Below are 18,281 nucleotides of genomic sequence, written 5' to 3'. Positions count from 1 at the left end.
AATCTAACTATACTAAAGAAGATATACTTTATCCCCTTCCATTTGTGGACCATCATCTCTGAGCCTATGCCATAAAGCATTTGACTCTCCATTGGTGAATAGCCCTTGTAGGGCTTTGTTTAGGCCTTCCAGTGATAGTACTACTCTCTTTGTTATCTGGTATAATTTGTCCTTTCCATTTGGGAAACCATATGGAAGACTCATTGTAGTGTGCATTTGAGGGAACAATCGTGCATCGGAACCTCTTGGCCTCAGCTTTTTCAAAGGTTTCTCCCTGACAAGTTATCCAAAAACTTTTCTACAGTTTATCAGCTTTTTCAAAATTGCACCCTTTAGTTGACATATCCTCTCCTCAAGGCCTAGCAAGTAGTTATATCTTTTCCAGTAAAAGTGTCCCAATGTTGTTCTGTCTATGTGATGTATTCACTATAATACCATCGTGGGGGATATTCCTTTTTTGGTTTCCATTCATAGAACAGTGAAATTGGGTTCCAAAATGTGATCTATCCATGAGGTCTTCACTCCACTGTTAGGTGAGAAATTTCTTGTTATGCTATTGTTTGCTTCTGTTCTTAGGAATTCTAACAGGTGAACAAGTGCAAGCAGGGAAGGAATCATAAGGCTCAAGTCAGAGCTTTTAAAAGGAATATAAAGAGGAAAAGAGACCAGCTTCTACTGGCAGTAAATCTAATATTACTTGTTCTATAAGGTATTAATAATGAAAATGTATGGAACTAGGAGAAAACTCATTGCTAACACTCAGAAAAATGAGAATATCTTTAAAACAGAAAAACTATCTGTTCTCACGTGCCAGTGGGGGCATGTGGTCTTATCCACTTCTTAAGTCATCGTTTAGGCCAGAGAGAACATCTTCATATAAGTCTTCTATGTCTAACATTGCTTGATCTATGTCAAGGATTAGGTCTTCATCCTCTCTTGGTGTAAGTATTGATTCTAAATCTGAGAGCTCAGCGAGCTCTGGCAGCGTATCTTCTTCTTGAGGAGAAGATGCAGCTTCTCCCATCACTTGTGCTGCACCATTTTGCCCTCCACAAGGCATTTGCTCTCGTGCAATCAGCTGTAAAAGCTCTTCAGCGATCCTTATTAGCTGGGCAATACAATCAACAAGCCCATCAATCAGCACAGGGATTGACACGGACTCCATACCTCAATGACCTCCTCAGTAGATAAATATTATTAAAAGCTGTAGCTCTTGGTGACAATGGATCCTGTGGGACTGGCAATGGTACTATGGTTGGAAAACAAAGCAGATCTAATAATAGAAAAGAGAAACATAAAGATTAGTATCCTTGAGCCTTTATCTATCCCACAGTTTCTGGCTATAGGATGAAGTTAAAAGAGCATCCTTAGTTACTGATCCTCCTTTTTGTTGGCCTTATGAGGATCTACTACTCCACTCTCTTTCCTTTATACTTCTCGTTCTCTCTTCATAGAGGAATTGAGGGCAAAGGGAGTATAGGTTACTTGTCCGTCTTTCACGAACATCTCTATAGAGGAAGTTATATTCACTCAGAGTCTTTCAATTAATTCTGTCTTTATTAGCACTTTACCCCATTGCCACTTATATCTGGTGCTGCTAATTCTTTCTGTGTTTTTAGCATCCCATTCATTAAGGTTTCCAGCTGCCCTTCCAGCCTGGGGAATTTGTGAAATGAAAGTCCCACAGCCGTTGTCTTTTGTCAAATTTTGGACAACTTCTGTTATAACGCTAGTTCCTTGGTCATTTCCTATTACTGCCAATATTTCACATCTAGCAGCTAGTTCCTTCAATTTTGTCTAAAGCCGTGGACATACGATTCTCATCTGCATGTCTGGCGTGCTCTGCAAAACCTCTTCCTCAGTTTATACTTGTATGAGGCGATATTCGTTGTTTCAAAAAAATCTAAAGATTGGCCCAGTATAATCTACTTCGCATATGTGTCTGGTTTAACATGATCTCTTAAAAATGAGTTTGTTGCAGATGCAAGTTTTTCATAATTTGACATGTCTCGTCGTATTGCTAATTCATTTGTTTGATTCATACTTTTCTCCCCACTCTTTCTCATCTAGGACATTCATGTCCATAAGTCCTGAGGCTTCACGTGCTCATTTTGCAACCTTAAATTGAACTGACAAGGGAGCTGAGTTGGGACTTGGAGTCCCCAAGACTGTAGAGTCTACATTAGTTTGGGGGGTCAGATTATCTCCTCTTTTAATATTCTGTCTTTCCATTCTGATGAGTTGGTATATATCCTACATAAATTGCTAAATTTCTTTTGTTGATTTATTTTCATATCTCCCTTCACCAGATTGTTTTTCCTGCAATAGTCCAGTCTGTAATTTTCCATTTATTATGGCATACATCTCCAGTCCATGGCTGACCAGTTTAGCTATATACCTTTGACCAATTATTTTCGCTGGTATATATACACATTGAATTTCTAGCCACCAGTCCTACAAATTGGGCTGGTTTTAATTTCTCCAGCCTCAGTCAAGTGTTTCCTAGTAGAAAGTATTAGGGAGCAGCTATCTGTCTCACTCCTTTAGGATATTGCCAAATCTATCAACACCCTTTTCTAACAATTCTGACCAGAGCGGGGCCCAAAAACCACAGGCATTACCTCCAGCTAACTGTACTCCTTAGACCTTTATCAGAGTACAGTAAACCACTGGCCAGAGGATCTGTGATTTTCACATGGAGCTTGCTGGTCTCCACGGGACCTGCTTTGACCCACTCACTTATATACTATCTCCATTTAGCATAAGTTTTTTCAGAACCACACATTTTTCTTTGTCCAAAAATCCTGACAGTACACATAAAGTTTGCCCCGGTAAGGATCACAGCCATGATGACCAGAAGGCACAATTATGGTTGGAGGTAACTTCCCCTCTGAAATATGGGAGAATGGATATTAGAGGTTATTTTATTAACTTAAAGAATCTCTGCTTTTCGATTAGACAAAAAGCAGTTTGGTGGAAGGAAATAATGGAAAGAAATCATGCAAGGAATTTGGCATTACTGTAGAGCATATATCAGCTCTTTGGAAGGGAAACACAAAAGAAAGATGTGTGTTAAATATTACTAGAGAGTACCATCACATTTTTCAAAGGAAGCAATAACCTATTATGACACCTTTAGCCCAAGGGCACAAGACAAATATACTCGCACAAAACTTATTTGACTTCTGGCTTCTCTTTTACCCATTTTGTTTCTCAGCTTCTCTACCTCCCACTAGAACTCTTTTTATTTCTCCTCTTGCTCAATATACCTCCATTTATTCACCTCTGTGTTTCATTCTACTTGACTCTATCTGTATCTCCATCTTCCACTATCCCTTCCCATCATCTTTTCTTCCATCTCTCCCGAAACTGGGCAAAACTGCCAAAATAGATCGTATCTCACTTAAATGAATTGATATTGATTTGACAAACTTTTACGTTCTACAACCTAAATGTAAAATGCAGAGAGGTAGCACATTTCATATTTTGCTGTTTTATAAAGATAAATGTAGCTACTTATTACATACGCAAACCTTGATTTATTTCTTCTATCACTTGGTCACCTTTAAGGGGGAAAAAATTCCTGACCTAGCCTTAACCCTGTTGACCATCGTGTTAACTAATCCACAATTCCTATCTTCAAAGCATCTTGAAACCTAGGACCTGGGGTTTAGGGAAGGCAAGGAGGATGTTGAGAAACTACTAAGTACTGTAGTACTAAGAAAGAGGAAGAGTATAGCATCAGGGTATTCCAGTTGTGGTAATTTTTAAAGCAACCAACTTCTGACACCTTAGTTTGCTTAAAGGGGTATTTTGGATAGTTTGTGCCTAGCCTCAACTTACATTAAGGGCCCTTTTTTTTATGTAACTCTTATGTATTTCGTTTTTTATTTTTATTTGTGTTTTATTGAGGTCAAATTGGTATATAACATGAAATTAGTTTCAGGTGTACAACATAATAATTCGATATTTGCATATATTACAAAGCGATCCCCACTATAAATCTAGTTACCACCCATCAGCATACAATTAACGCCCTTCACCCTTTTCACCCAACCCCCAACCCCCTTCTGCTCTGATAACCACTGATCTGTTCTCTGTATTTATGACTTTTGCTTTGTTTTGTTTATTCATTTGTTTTGTTTTTTAGATTTCACATATATAAGTGAAATCATATAGGATTTGTCTTTCTCTGCCTGACTTATTTCACTGAGCATAACACCCTCAAGGTCCTTCCCTGTTGTTGCAAATGGCAAGGTCTCTTTCTTTTTATGGCTGAGTAGTATTCTATCGTGTATATATACCACATCTTCTTTATCCATTCATCCATTGATAGACATGTATGTTGCTTCCAGGTCTTAGCTATTATATAATGCTGCAGTGAACATGAGGTGTGTATATCTCTTCCGATTCGTGTTTTTATTTTCTTCAGATAAATACCCAGAAGTGGAATCACTGTTATCATAGGGTAGTTCTATTTTTAATTTTTTGAAGAACCTCTGTATGTTTTCCACAGTGATTGCACCAATTTATATTTCCACCAACAGTGTTATGAAGGTTCCTTAAAGGCCTTTTTATTAGCTATTCCCTCTACCTGGGATCCCTTTTCCCCAGGAAAAAAAAAATGGATGGCTTCCTGTCATTCTGGTCTCAGTTTAAAGATAATCTCCTCAGATTTCTGACCCTCAAGCCTAAAAAACTCCCCTGACCATCCCTTTCTCAAGCACACGGTGCATTTTTGCATTATTGTACCGATAGGTTGGAGGGAGGGACAACTACTACTAGCTCTTTCATTCAGTAAATATTATTAAGTTGCAGCCGGGGTAGCAAGAGGTAACAAAGATAAACCGATTCATCAAAACACACCAGAAGCAAAATGAGCAGCAGTCCACAGTCTGAGAAAATATTCACAAAGCAGATATCTGACAAAGAACTTATAACCAGAATATACAAAGAGCCCCTACTGGGGGATGGGCTGTGGGGGAAATGGGTGAATGGAGCCAAAAGGTACCAACTTTCAGTTGTAAAATAAATAAGTCATGGGGATGTAATGTACAACATGAGGACTAAAGTGAATAATATTGGACTGCATATTTGAAAGTTAGTAAGAGAGTAGCTCTCAAAAATTATCATAACAAAAAAAAGTGTTTTGTAACTATGTACGGTAACCAGATGTTAATGACATGTATTGTGGTGAATATTTTACAATATATACAAAGATCAAATCATTCTCTTGTGCAGCTGAAATTAATCTAATGTTGTATGTCAGTTATACCTCAATAAAAAAAAACAGTGCCCCTACAACTCAATAATAAAAAGATATAAACCAATTAAAAACTGGGCAGAAGATATGGACAAACATTTCACAAAGGAAGAAAAATAAATAGCTAATAAGCACATGAAGGCATATTCAACATCATTAGTCATCAAAGATATACGAGTTAACTTCACAATAATACTCTAAACTGGCTAAAATTAACGACTGACAACACCAGATGTTGACCAAAGATGTAAAGTAACCAGAATTCTCACACATTGCCGGCGGGAGTGTAAAAGGGTACAACCTCTTTGAAAATGTCTTGCAGTTTCTTAGAAAACTAAGCAAGCACACACTTGATCCCAGCAATTCCACTCCAAGGTATTTACCCCAGCGAAATGAAATTCACAAAAAGACTTTCAGAAAAATGGTTATAGCAGCTTTATGCATAATAGTGCATAATAGCACAAAAAAACAGCTGTCAATCAAAAGGAGAACGGATGAACAAAATGTGGTATATTCGTACAATGTAATACCAATCAGCAAGAAAAAGAAAGCCAATACTGATAGGGACCACAGCATGAATGCATATCAAAAACATTATACTTAATGAAAGAAGTCAGACATGAAAGAATGCATGCTGTATGATTCCATTCATATGCAATCCTAGAGAATGCAAAATGATCTATGATGAAAAAAAAAAACAGAATAGAGGTTGCATCTAGGGGAGCAGGAGCAAAATTTGCCTCACTCGGGCCAGACCTGACATCTCATTCTAAGCAGGGATAGAATTGAGAATTCTAAACAGGGATAGAATTGAGAATGTTAATCTCATTTGCCATCCCTGGAAACTGGCTGAAATCCAAGTTGACTGTGAGTCCTAAGGCAGAGGGATGGAGACATCCTGAGCAGTGCCCTCAGGGATCCTCATCATCTGTGAAAAAAAGGTTGTGTCCCATTTAATCTGCCCTTCCACTGACCTACTGAACTGGCCCAAGCACTCATGAACTACTCACCTGTGATAGAGCCGAGATGGATGAGAAAGTCAAGGTTCTATGGAATGTTCTCTGGACGTTCACGTGGGATGTGAATGGTCCTGTCCGAACTAAGAGAGAAAACAAAACAAAAAGAAACTGCAAAATCAACAAGTAAAGATATCCCTGATCTGTGGAAACAAGAACAAGATGAACTAAAATTTCAAAGAGCACAGAACCCTTCCTAAATGACCTGGTATTCGAGAGTTTTTTGCCTCACTGAGACGTCTGCTAATTCTGGGCACAAGTTGAAGATGAGTTTTGTCCACAAGGCAGAGGGACTCGACAGTGGAAAAGGAAAATTCGGCATAACATTTGAGGTTAGTGTAATGGATTGGAAATTAGAGAAGCCTGAAATGCAGGGCTAGTTTTCTTCACCTGGAAGTCAGCTGAATTAGGCTCCTTTCTGAGCAGGGAAAAGCTGGGTGGAATTTCCCACAGTCTCATGGTACTTCAGAGACAAATTCTCACTCGAGGGAAGGGGACTGCCACAAAGCACACTACCAGTGCCTCCTTCAAAATGTTGCCTAGATTCTGAAACTGTGAGGGCGTGGGGTGGCTAATGAGTCAAGAAGCTCAAAACCGTCCCCAAAGAGCACTCTGGGTAAAGAGATTCTAAAATATTCAAGGAGGGGCGCCTGGGTGGCTCAGTCGGTTGAGCATCTGACTCTTGATTTCAGCTCAGGTCATGATCCCAGGATCGTGGGATTGAGCCCCGCGTCAGGTTCCACCCTGAGCACGGAGCCTGCTTACGATTCTCTCTCTCTCTCTCTCTCTCTCTCTCTGCCCCCCTTCCCTGCCCGCTCTCTCCCTCTCTAAAATAAAATAAAATTAGAATAGAAAAAATAAATAAAATAAAATAAAATAAAATAAAATAAAATAAAATAAAATATACAAGGGTATACTTAGGGCTTAGTAGAGCCAAAACATCTTGAAGATGAACAAAGTTGGAAGACATATACTATCAGATATCAAGGCTAGCTTTACAGCTATATAATTTTACAGCATGGTACTAGCACAGGGACAAAGAAACCAATAGAAGCATGACCCTTACCTCACATCACATACCAAAATTGAAAATAATTGTAAATGGATCCTAGACCTAAATATGAACGATAAAACGAGAAATCTTCAAGATCAAACTGTAAGCAAATATCCTCATGACCGTGGTAAGCAAAGATTTCTTACCTGACACAAGAAAACATGAACTAGGAAAGAAGACTGATAAATTGGATTTCATAAAAATGAAGCACTTCCATTTATTACAAGACACCTTAAGAGGGTGAAAAGGCCAATCACAGACCGGGAAAAAATATTCACAATAAGTACAAATAATGAAAGGCTCGTATCCAGTATATACATATATTTTTATACTCTTTCAAATCAATAAGAAAAAAAGAGAATCCGTGTTTTAATGTTATAAGAATTAAATGGCACCTGAGAGAAGAGAACATCCGAATGACCTACAAGCATATGAGTAGGTTTTCATTACTGCTCATCAGAAAAATGCAAATTAAAACCACAATAGGACACACAGAGGCCTACCAGAATATTTAGCTTTGAAAAAAAAAAACTTAACAATACCAAGCATTGAGAAGAACATGCGTTGGAACCCTCATACATTGTTGGTAAAAGTGTTAACCGGTACAACTACTTTAGAAAACGACTAAAGGGGCGCCTGGGTGGCGCAGTCGGTTAAGCGTCCGACTTCAGCCAGGTCACGATCTCGCGGTCCGGGAGTTCGAGCCCCGCGTCGGGCTCTGGGCTGATGGCTCAGAGCCTGGAGCCTGTTTCCGATTCTGTGTCTCCCTCTCTCTCTGCCCCTCTCCCGTTCATGCTCTGTCTCTCTCTGTCCCAAAAATAAATAAACGTTGAAAAAAAAAAATTAGAAAACGACTAAAACCGGGGCACCTGGGTGGCTCAGTCGGTTTAGCATCTGACTTCCGCTCAGAGGTCATGATCTCACAGCTCGTGGGTTCGAGCCCCTCATCAGGCTCTGTGCTGACAGCTCGGAGCCTGGAGGCTGCTTCAGATTCTGTGTCTCCCCCTCTCTCTGTCCTTCCCCTGCTCGCACTCTGTCTTTCAAAAATAAACATGAAAAAAATGAAAAAAAAAACTACTAAAACCAAACATACCTCTATTGCATGACCTTGCAATTCTATTCCTAAGTTTACAGCCAAAAGAAAAGTGTACAAATGCCCACAAAAATGCACGGACAAGAATGTGGAAAGACACCAGATGTATAAAAGTGCATATTGTATAAGTCCATTTACATGAAATTTTAAAACAGGCAAACAAATCTATGGAATGGAAGTAAACGAAGTAGTTACCTTTGGGTGGGAGGATACTGACTAGCAAGGGATATGAAAACGCTTTCTAAGGTTCTGGAAAGGTTCTGTGTCATGATGTGATTATATATGTTTAATTTTTTTTAGTGTTTATTTTTGAGAGAGAGAGAGCATGAGGAGGGGCAGAGAGAGGGAGACACACAATCTGAAGCAGACTCCAGGCTCTGAGCTGTCAGCACAGAGCCCAATGCGGGGCTTGAACTCACAAACCCGTGAGATCATGACCTGAGCTGAAGTCGGATGTTTAACCAACTGAACCACCCAAGCACCCCTGATTATATATGTTTAAAAAAAACATTCAGGGGCGCCTGGGTGGTGCAGTCGGTTAAGCGTCCGACTTCAGCCAGGTCACGATCTCGCGGTCCGTGAGTTCGAGCCCCGCGTCGGGCTCTGGGCTGATGGCTCGGAGCCTGGAGCCTGTTTCCGATTCTGTGTCTCCCTCTCTCTCTGCCCCTACCCCGTTCATGCTCTGTCTCTCTCTGTCCCAAAAAAAATAAATAAACGTTGAAAAAAAAATTAAAAAAAAAAAAAAAACAAACATTCAGCTGGGGATGCCTGGCTGGCTCAGTCAGAGGAGCATGAGACTCTTGATCTCAGGGTCATAAGTTCAAGCCCCATGTTGGGTGGAGAGATTACTTAAATAAGTATTTTTAAAAAACAAAAAAAAAATCAGCTGCACCCTTAAAATTTGTGTACTTCACCATATGTATGTTATATCTCAAAAAATTGTTTTACTTTTAATTTCAGGTCTCTTTCCTATAACACCAGTAAGGACAACAAGACAGTGATGAGGGTCTCGCCAGGGTTTAGCAAGCCAGTCATCACAGCCAATGAAAATGGAGTGAAGTCCGAAGGTACAGAGAAGGGTCCTCATGTCAGTGCTTAGTAAACCAAGAGAGCTTTATAGCGAGATGGAGTTATAAATTGACACAAGATGACATAACCCACATCTTACAGAAAGACAGCTAAGGGCAGAGGCCATGCTAGCCATCTGATAGCTAGGGTCTTTAACCCCACAGGTTTTTATTCATCTCACTCTTATGACATTTTTGTCAGCCTAACGAATCAACAGCCATCATTTTTCTTTTAGCTGATAGTCCTACCCTGCTATTTTGTGATGCTCATAACCAGCAAACCGGCAATAAGTGTCTAACAGCAGGATGGAAAAGGAGCAAAGGAATCCAAGTCCTCTGGGTCTATGTTTATAGTTGATAAGCTTCTCTGCATCAGGCAAGGTAAATTAGTTCATAGCCAAGGGGAACAGAGGCAGCTATGTGGGAGAGATTAACATGTGCCTTTGGTGAGTGTAGGTGCCAGGTTCCTATCTACGAACAGTAAACTTTTATTATTTTAAATTTTTTTAATGTTTATTTATTTTTGAGAGAGAAAGACAGAGCACGGGCGGGGGAGGGGCAGAGAGTGGGGAGACACAGAATCCGAAGCAGGCTCCAGGCTCCAAGCTGTCAGCACAGAGCCTGATGCGGGGCTCAAACCCACAAACTGTGAGATCATGACCTGAGGCGAAGTCTGATGCTTAACTGACTGAGCCACCCAGGGGCCCCTGAACAGTAAATTTTTTCATAATGTTTTCTTCTCTGGTGCTGCAGCACCATTTGGATACATGCATTCAATATAGATTTAAAAAAAAAAAAAAAAGCACCCCCTCAGACATTACTTCTCATTGCTTTCCTCCCCACTCCTGAGGAAACATCAAGAGGTCCTTGTCCCCAAAAGTCAAATTTTATAATTTTGACATAGCTGGTGCTCTCTGGGGGCGACAATGAACAGTGCGACAGTATTTACCCTTTAAACTCCTTTTTTAAAAAGCAACAAACCTTTGCCTTTAAAAAAAAAACTGTGTGCAATAAGGCATTTGCCTGTTATAGGATCTGACATTTAAAATCCCCATGAACCATCTTTAATTTATCAAGAGAGAAAGGAAAGGATTGTGCAGCTGAGGAGCTAAACATGGTCCCTTCTTGAAAATATATGAAAAATTCAAAACAGAAACTGGAAAAAGGAGGGAGTAGGAAATGTCCTTATGGTCAATTTAAACTGAAGTCTACTGAATTTCTTTCCTCCTCCTCCAAATTTGCTCACTGCTGCAGAGAGAATCACAAATTCTTGCTTACCCTTCAGAAAGACGACTTAGTCACCGGAGAAAAACAACCACTTTTGAAACTTATCTCTTAGTTATTTTCCTAGACAGACAAATAGCTTCCTCAAAACACTATTCAAACGTGAAAACAGGCCCCCCATCTCGATTTGGTGGGACCCTGCAGAGGCTTGTCCCTGAATCTTGGCTGTTGTGAGAAGCCCCCAGGCCCCCCAGAGAGCCTGAAAGGAGGTGTAATACTTCTAAAAAGATTCTTGGCTTTCAAATATTATCAGTGCAGAGGACAGGGTCTAAAGTAAGGAAAATAAAAACAAAACTTGGGAGTAACAGGAAAAGGGATTCTATTTCCACATCTTTCCCCAGATTTTTGAGAAGGAAAAAGGCAAATTGTTTTTGTTTGTTTACTTGTGTATTTTCTTTGGGAGAGACAGTAAAATGATGCCAGTGGTTGTAAGGGTAGGATCTGTGTCAAACAGGTCTATGTTTGAATCTCAACTTTTCTACTTACTAACTGGAAGGTTGCTCAACTCCTCTGCCTTAGTTTCCTCAAAATGAAGGTAATAACAGTTGTGAGAATGAGAGGAGTTCATACATGCAATGAGTTTAGAATGGTGCCTGGTATATAGTAAGCTCTTAATAAATGCTAGCTAATGTAATTGTTCTGGAGAAATTCCAGGATCCAGGAAACAGTGTGTGGTGCATCCTGAGTACTTGTCTAGTGACCCCTGGAAGGTAGGAGGGGAGATAGCTGCAGGTATTACAAAAACTAGAAGGAGGGCACCCGGGTGGCTCAGTCAGTTGAGCATCTGACTCTTGATTTCCGCTCAGGTCACCATCCCAGGGTCGTGGGATCGAGACTCATGTCCGGCTCTATGCCGACTGTGAAACCTGCTCGGGATTCTCTCTCACCCGCTCTCTCTGCCCCTCTCCTCCACTTATGCACTCTCTCTTTTTCTTTCTAAAATAAAAAAATAGGGGCGCCTGGGTGGCGCAGTCGGTTAAGCGTCCGACTTCAGCCAGGTCACGATCTCGCGGTCCGTGAGTTCCAGCCCCGCATCAGGCTCTGGGCTGATGGCTCGGAGCCTGGAGCCTGTTTCCGATTCTGTGTCTCCCTCTCTCTCTGCCCCTCGCCCGTTCATGCTCTGTCTCTCTCTGTCCCAAAAATAAATAAACGTTGAAAAAAAAAATTAAAAAAAATAAAATAAAATAAAATAAAATAAAAAAATAATAATAAAAATAAAAACTGGAAGGAAGTACCAGATTTATCTCATAGATAGAACTGACATGACTTTGAACTTGGGTAAAGATATGAGAAAGCGGGACTGTCTTGTAACTCTTGCTCCCACCTAACCCTTTCAGGAGACCTGAGACCAATCAGGTAGGGAATCCTTGAGGATTAGTGGATCTTCCTAGCCTAACTCCTTCTTGCCTTTGAAGCACGTGCTTACTCTGGCTTCTAGCTCTGGCTGGTGAAAAGCTGGCTACACATCAGACTGCTCACTGGCTATTATTCCTCCAGTGTATTTGCCAGCTGTGTGGAGAAGTCCCTCCACTTGACCTTATGGCAATGAATCTTTCAAAACATTAACTAGCGATTCCTTGGAAACACTTGGAAAGTGATTGGCAAAGTCTAAGGCAAGATAATGACGGCCATTACCCCGTGTCTGGCATGACTTCACCTGAACCAGCCCAGACTTCCAGATCTTCTCATGTGAATCATTTGGGTGAGAAATATATTTGTATACTTTTTATCCTCTACCATCCTAGCTTGGATTTAGCCCTGAGTTCCAAGAATACTTCTCAGAAGTTTGACACAAGCAAAACTAAGCACCAGTCAGGGCCTCCTCTCTGTTTCTGTGGCAAATGTCAGCTTGCCAGAAGAGACCCGATTCATTTCTTTTTCCACCTGGAAAAAAGATCAGAGGTCATATAGTTCTTCCTGCTGCCTGCAAACGTGCTTACTGCTTATCCATCAAAGGAAGAGTGTTTCTGTTTTTAAGGATCTCAAGATAAGAATCCATAACCTCCCTTGGCAGTTCATTCCAGTGTTTCATGGTTTCCTTCTACTGCTAATTACATCCCCAGTACCTTCACATACATTAACTTATTTAATCCTGATAACATCCTGTGCAATAAGGATTATTCCTTTTCTTACGACTGAGGAAGTGAAAGACCCAAAGATGATACGTGAGTTGCCGGGATTACCCAGCTGGTTAGTAGCAGAGCAAGAGTAAGAATCTGATTCTTTGCTCTCTCGACCCTCTGTGCTGTCCCTTACACTGGGGTCTACCTAGTAATGCTCTGGGAGGAGCTCCCAATCACCAGCAGAATAAGAAGCAGTGTTAAGAAGGCAACAAGAACACAAGATGGCCGTGGTGGGTGGCTGACCAAGTGGCTCAGAGGACACAAGTCCCCTGAGGAGAACCATTTCATTGTCCTCATCCTTACATACAATTGTTCCCAGGGTGCACCTACAGTTACAACACTCTAATGAAAAGGAAAGATGCCAAAAACCTAAAGGAACAGTAAAATCACCCAAAGACCATATACTGATCCATGGAAATAAAAAAATAGCACTTCTCCATTTTTGACCTCTGAGACAGATATAATCAGAATAAATTGGAGGAAGGGAGGCAGAGAAGATGCTTCTTAATACCCTATAAAGAAAAATGCTTTGCCCTCGGGCATGAATTTCTTATTTCCTTTGCCTCTGAAGATTTCAAACCTCCACCACTCGAGGTTCCCGAAGGGGCCAAAGGTTAGCATTTTAAACATGGGTGAATAGTTCATCCCATTATCTATATGCTTGGCACTCAGGAAAGCACATCAGGGCCACAGCTCTTTGGTCTGGCAAGAGCCCTCCCAATATGAGACCAGCCTCCTGCTCAAGTGAAAGCGAAAGGCTGGATGAAGTTGTCCTTTCAGGATCACTCGCGAATTCCCTTTTTAATATTAGCTAGAGACAGGGGAATCTCAAGGCACGCTTGCTCGACATTACCAGGTTAAATATTTCTGTTCTAAAACACACACTTTTCATTAAATATAATGGCTACTCCACTTAAGTACCCTTGTCCAGGTCCCCAGTGGCTTCCACACTTGACATGGCTGATCACTCCCCAAGTCGTCCTCTTCTCCACTGATAGCTACTTCCTTGATGATCTCCTACAGGCTGTAAATAACGCCTATATGCAGATGACTCCCAAGTTTATTTAGCTACTTCAGACTCTTCTCCAGAATTTCATCCTTGTATATCTAATTGCCTTCACATGTGGTATCTAAAACTCAGTATCCCCAAAACTGGATCCTTGGTCTTCCCTCTCAAACCTACTCTACCTATAGCCTTCTCCAGGTCAGTAGATGGCAAGTCTATCCTTCTAACTACTCAGGCTAAAAAATCTTGAGTTTATCTTTAACTCCATTCTTTCCCCCACAGTCCACAGCCAACATCCTTTTGGTCCTACCTTCAAAATATTTTATTTTAAATAATTTTATTTTAAATAAAATCTAGGGGTGCCTGGGTGGCTCAGTTGGTTAAGGGTCTGACTTCGGCTCAGGTCCTGATCTCACGCCTCGTGGGTTGGAGCCCCGCGTCGGGTTCTGTGCTGACAGCTGGGAGCCTGAAGCCTGTTTCGGATTCTGTGTCTCCTTCCCTCTGCCCCTCCCCTCCTTGTGCTCTGTCTCTCAAAAATACACATTAAAAAAAATTAAATATATATATTCAAAATCTAATAACTCGTCATTGTCAACCACCACCATATACCTCTCACCTTGCTTATTTCGACAGCTTCCTGAGAGGATGTCCTGCGCCTCTCTCCAGTCTCTTCTCAACACGACAGCCAGAGTGATCTCTTTAAAATACAAGTCACACCATATCTCTCCTCCTCTAATGGCTCTGCGTTTCCCTCAGACTAAAGAGAGCCCAGATCCTTATCATGGCCTGCGTGGCCCTCCCAGATGTAACCTGCAACTTCATTTCTACTTCTCTCCCCCTCCCTCTGTTCCAGCCCCTCTGGCCACTTTGCCATTCCCCAAACTCTCCCAGCCCACTTCCTCCATAGGCACTTTGCACTGGCTGTTCCTTCTGCCTGGAATGTTCTCAGGTCAGGTATCTGAATGACCAAATTCCTCACCCCCTTCAAACCCTTTGCTTACGTCTCACCTCCTCAGTGAGCACTACACATGCCACCCTTTTAAAAATTTAACTTCCCCTCCCCCACCTGGCATGCCTGGGTCTTCCTTATTCCTTATTCTGTTCTATTTTTTCATGGTTCTTATAACGTATCACTTTCTATACATATCGTACAGCTTACTTATTTATCATGATTATTATTTTTTTAATGGCTCCCCTCTCTAGAAGGTAAACCCCAACAGGACAGTGATCTCTGTTTTGTTTAAGGGTGCCTAGTGGGTACTTAATAAATAGTTGTTGAGTGAATAACAGGACTAATAATCCTTTAACATTTTTATAGGACTATATACTTTTTCTATGTTTTCACATTATTATTTCGTCATCTGATCTTCACGGTTACCATATAGCATAGACAAGGGCAACACAGAGTTTATTGCCTCCATTTTACATTTAGGAAAATTGACATCCAGAGAGTGAAGACGATGTCACATAGCTAGAATGTGATAGAATCAGAAACCTAGTTCTCTGCTCTTTTTCCATAGCCTCCAACGTTACATTGCAGAGCCCCCAGTCCTCAAGGAAAGGCCTTCCAGATCTTTTGTTAGGAGAGAGATATGCCCTGCCTATGCCACAATGCCTTGAAGCTAAATGTGTTTCACCAGCTCATGGAGATACAAACACATGAAGTCATCTAAAGACCTGAGTTCATGTGGGGAAGCACCATGTGAATGTCAGAGAAAATAATGCCATTCCCAAATGGTGCTCTCTTCGAGAAAGAAAGCAACGTTTGAATCTACCAGCTGCTCAGCGGAATAAATCATTTGTTTCTTGCTAACCAGCTCTGTCTTCCTCTCGCATGAGACAGTAAACCAAATTGTTCTCCAAAGCAACTTAACAGCAGAAAGCAGGAAATCCCAGTCCAAGAAAGCATCTGCTACCAAAAGTGCATCCGAGTGGCCTCGTCCACAGTGCCACCATCCAAGCCACCGATCACCCACGTTGAAAGCTCTCACCCTCTATCACTGCCACACAAGAAGAATGGAGGCTGTCTCTTTAAATGTACCACTGAAGAGGAAGCTGGTGTTGCCTTGGCAGAGGTGGGGGGAACAGGATACTTCATGCTTGGCACATTGCTACCATTGGCATCCAATCCAGAAGCTGCTACATTCTGCGGGGGTGGCAACTATTTTGTCCTCAGGATAACATAGTGGAAGATACAGCTATATTTACATACAGGCTTTTTCACAGAGACACCTGTCACCCCTGGTAGGCTTACAGGAGGCAACAGAAATGGCACAGCCGGGAAAAGGCAAGCCAAGTTCTCAGTGCCTTCTGGCAGCTGAATCCACAGTAACGGAGAGGGAGGTCTGATCTCTCTTTCCCTAGTCCCCAAAATGTCATTACGACATGGATGCATCAAGTTGCCCTCCCAAGAATTACTGAGCAGACCAAGTTTACCTTCAGTGTCTCCATCCTTTGATCACAGCAGGTCAAGTACTTGAGGCTTGACTCTACTACCAAAGTCAGCTCTGCTGCCAGACTCAACAAACAACCCCCTGATGAGACGACAAGCATCAGTTCAATAAATAAACCTCAGGCTGAAACCGGAAGTGTCACTGCGAGTACAGCCTACCAAATGCCTGAGGGACTTCAGATAATAGACGTAGGTAAGCACCTCTGACACCTGACAGACACGTACTGAAGTGTTTGACACTGAGGAAGGAGGGAGGATGGAGGAAAAAGAGAGGTTATTTTTAAAGGGGAAAGAAAAAGAGATTCGGAGGCAGGAGAAACTGAGTTCAAGTTTAAAAGGTTTCTTACCTTGGGCAGGCCACTTCAGCTCACAATAGATAACTCACTTTCCTGATCTGAAAAATAAGGATGATGATAACACGTTGAGCAAGTATTACTTTTGTAACTTAGACAACTGTTAATTATGGGGAGATGCCCCTTTGCTGTAGCTTAAAAAAAAGAACAACCTGACTTTTGAATTCAAACATTTTGAATTTTGATTTCAACTCTGCCTTTGACACTGACGGGACAGCATCAAGGAAGGCACTTCCCTGTAAACTGGAATTTATTCATCTGTGTATTAGGGATGATGATAACAACCATCTCAAACAGATGCGCTAATAATCAAATGAAATAATGTTGAAAATCTGTTTTGTAAACTATAAACTAAAACTATACACTACAACTATGTTTTGTAAATTCCAAGGCAAAGAAAAGTTGTTTTTAAAGACCCTGACTAGAGCGACCAATCAGTCTGGTTTACCAGAGGCTAAGGGATTTTCTAGGACCCAGAACTTTGCTAAATATGGAAAGTCTTGGGGCGCCTGGTGGCGCAGTCGGTTAAGCGTCCGACTTGAGCCAGGTCACGATCTCACGGTCCGTGAGTTCGAGCCCCGCGTCAGGCTCTGGGCTGATGGCTCGGAGCCTGGAGCCTGTTTCCGATTCTGTGTCTCCCTCTCTCTCTGCCCCTCCCCCGTTCATGCTCTGTCTTTCTCTGTCCCAAAAATAAATAAAAAACGTTGAAAAAAAAAATTAAAAAAAAAAAAAGAAAGTCTTGGGCAAACTGGTATAAATTGGTTACGCTAGTCTTGACTAGCCTTGAACAAAGTGAAGGCCTAAATAGGCCTTAACTGGGATGACTAGGCCTTAACTAGATGTAGGCCCTGGCTTCCCCATAACTAAACTCTAGGCATTAACTAGGCCTAGGCCCTGGCTTAGACTTAACTACACTCTGATTAGGACAAAGCTAAGTTTAGCCCCTTCTGGGCTTTAACTGGGTTAAATAGACCTTAAACAGACTCAGGCCCTTGTTATGCCTTAAATGAGACTCTGGCTATCTATGTCTTCTCTAGACTTAGGTCCTGGCTGCGCCCTAACTACACTCTGACTATATGTTAATGAGGCTTGGTCCGTGGCTAGGCTAAATGGGCTCTGACTAGGCTGATTAAGTCTTAGCTGGGCTTAGGAGCTTGATATCCCTTAACTAGACTCTGACTATGGCTTCCCTAGGCCTTAATTAGACTCCAACGACACCTTGACTATACTTTGACCCTGGCTAGGATTTAAATAGGTTCTAGTTAGGCCTAAACTATGTTTAAGTGGGCTGGCTAATCTTTAACCAGTCTTAGGCTCTGATTGGGCCTGAACTGAATGAACCCTAAGCCTCAGATGAGCCCTGACTAGGCCTTAACTGAGCTGATGAAGCCTCAACTGGGCTTTGGCCCTAGCTGGGCCTTAAATAAACTCACTAGGCCTTAACTTGACAAACTTGACAAACTATCCCTTAACTAGTCTCAGGCTCTTGCTATACATTTACTAGACTCTTCAGTTCTGAATAAACCTTCACTGGGCTCTGACTAGGCCTGAACTAGGCTTTACCCCTAGT

The 18,281-nt window shown here is 41.5% G+C and overlaps 2 protein-coding genes across 2 annotated transcripts in view; one reads left to right on the top strand and one right to left on the bottom strand.

Annotated features, from left to right (window-relative positions):
- The window catches only part of TRPC5 (transient receptor potential cation channel subfamily C member 5), a 134,295-nt gene that overhangs the window by 38,216 nt on the left and 77,798 nt on the right, over positions 1 to 18,281 (top strand). The gene's annotated exons all lie outside the window — the stretch shown is intronic.
- Positions 830 to 1,165, bottom strand: TRPC5OS (TRPC5 opposite strand). Its single transcript, XM_047082121.1, has one exon. The coding sequence runs from the start codon at positions 1,163 to 1,165 to the stop codon at positions 830 to 832; it is 336 nt and encodes a 111-aa protein (XP_046938077.1).

The sequence above is a fragment of the Lynx rufus genome, unplaced genomic scaffold, assembly GCF_022079265.1.
Source record: "Lynx rufus isolate CCGP_SWC_20201006 ecotype Redwood Valley unplaced genomic scaffold, mLynRuf1.p SCAF_19, whole genome shotgun sequence".
Classification (NCBI taxonomy): domain Eukaryota; kingdom Metazoa; phylum Chordata; class Mammalia; order Carnivora; family Felidae; genus Lynx; species Lynx rufus.
Note: the sequence above shows the minus strand (reverse complement) of the source record. Positions and strands in the feature narration are given on the sequence as shown.

Coding starts and splice junctions, on each gene's coding strand:
- TRPC5OS (XM_047082121.1), bottom strand. CDS start 1,165: ATGGAGTCCGTGTCAATCCCTGTGCTGATTGATGGGCTTGTTGATTGT.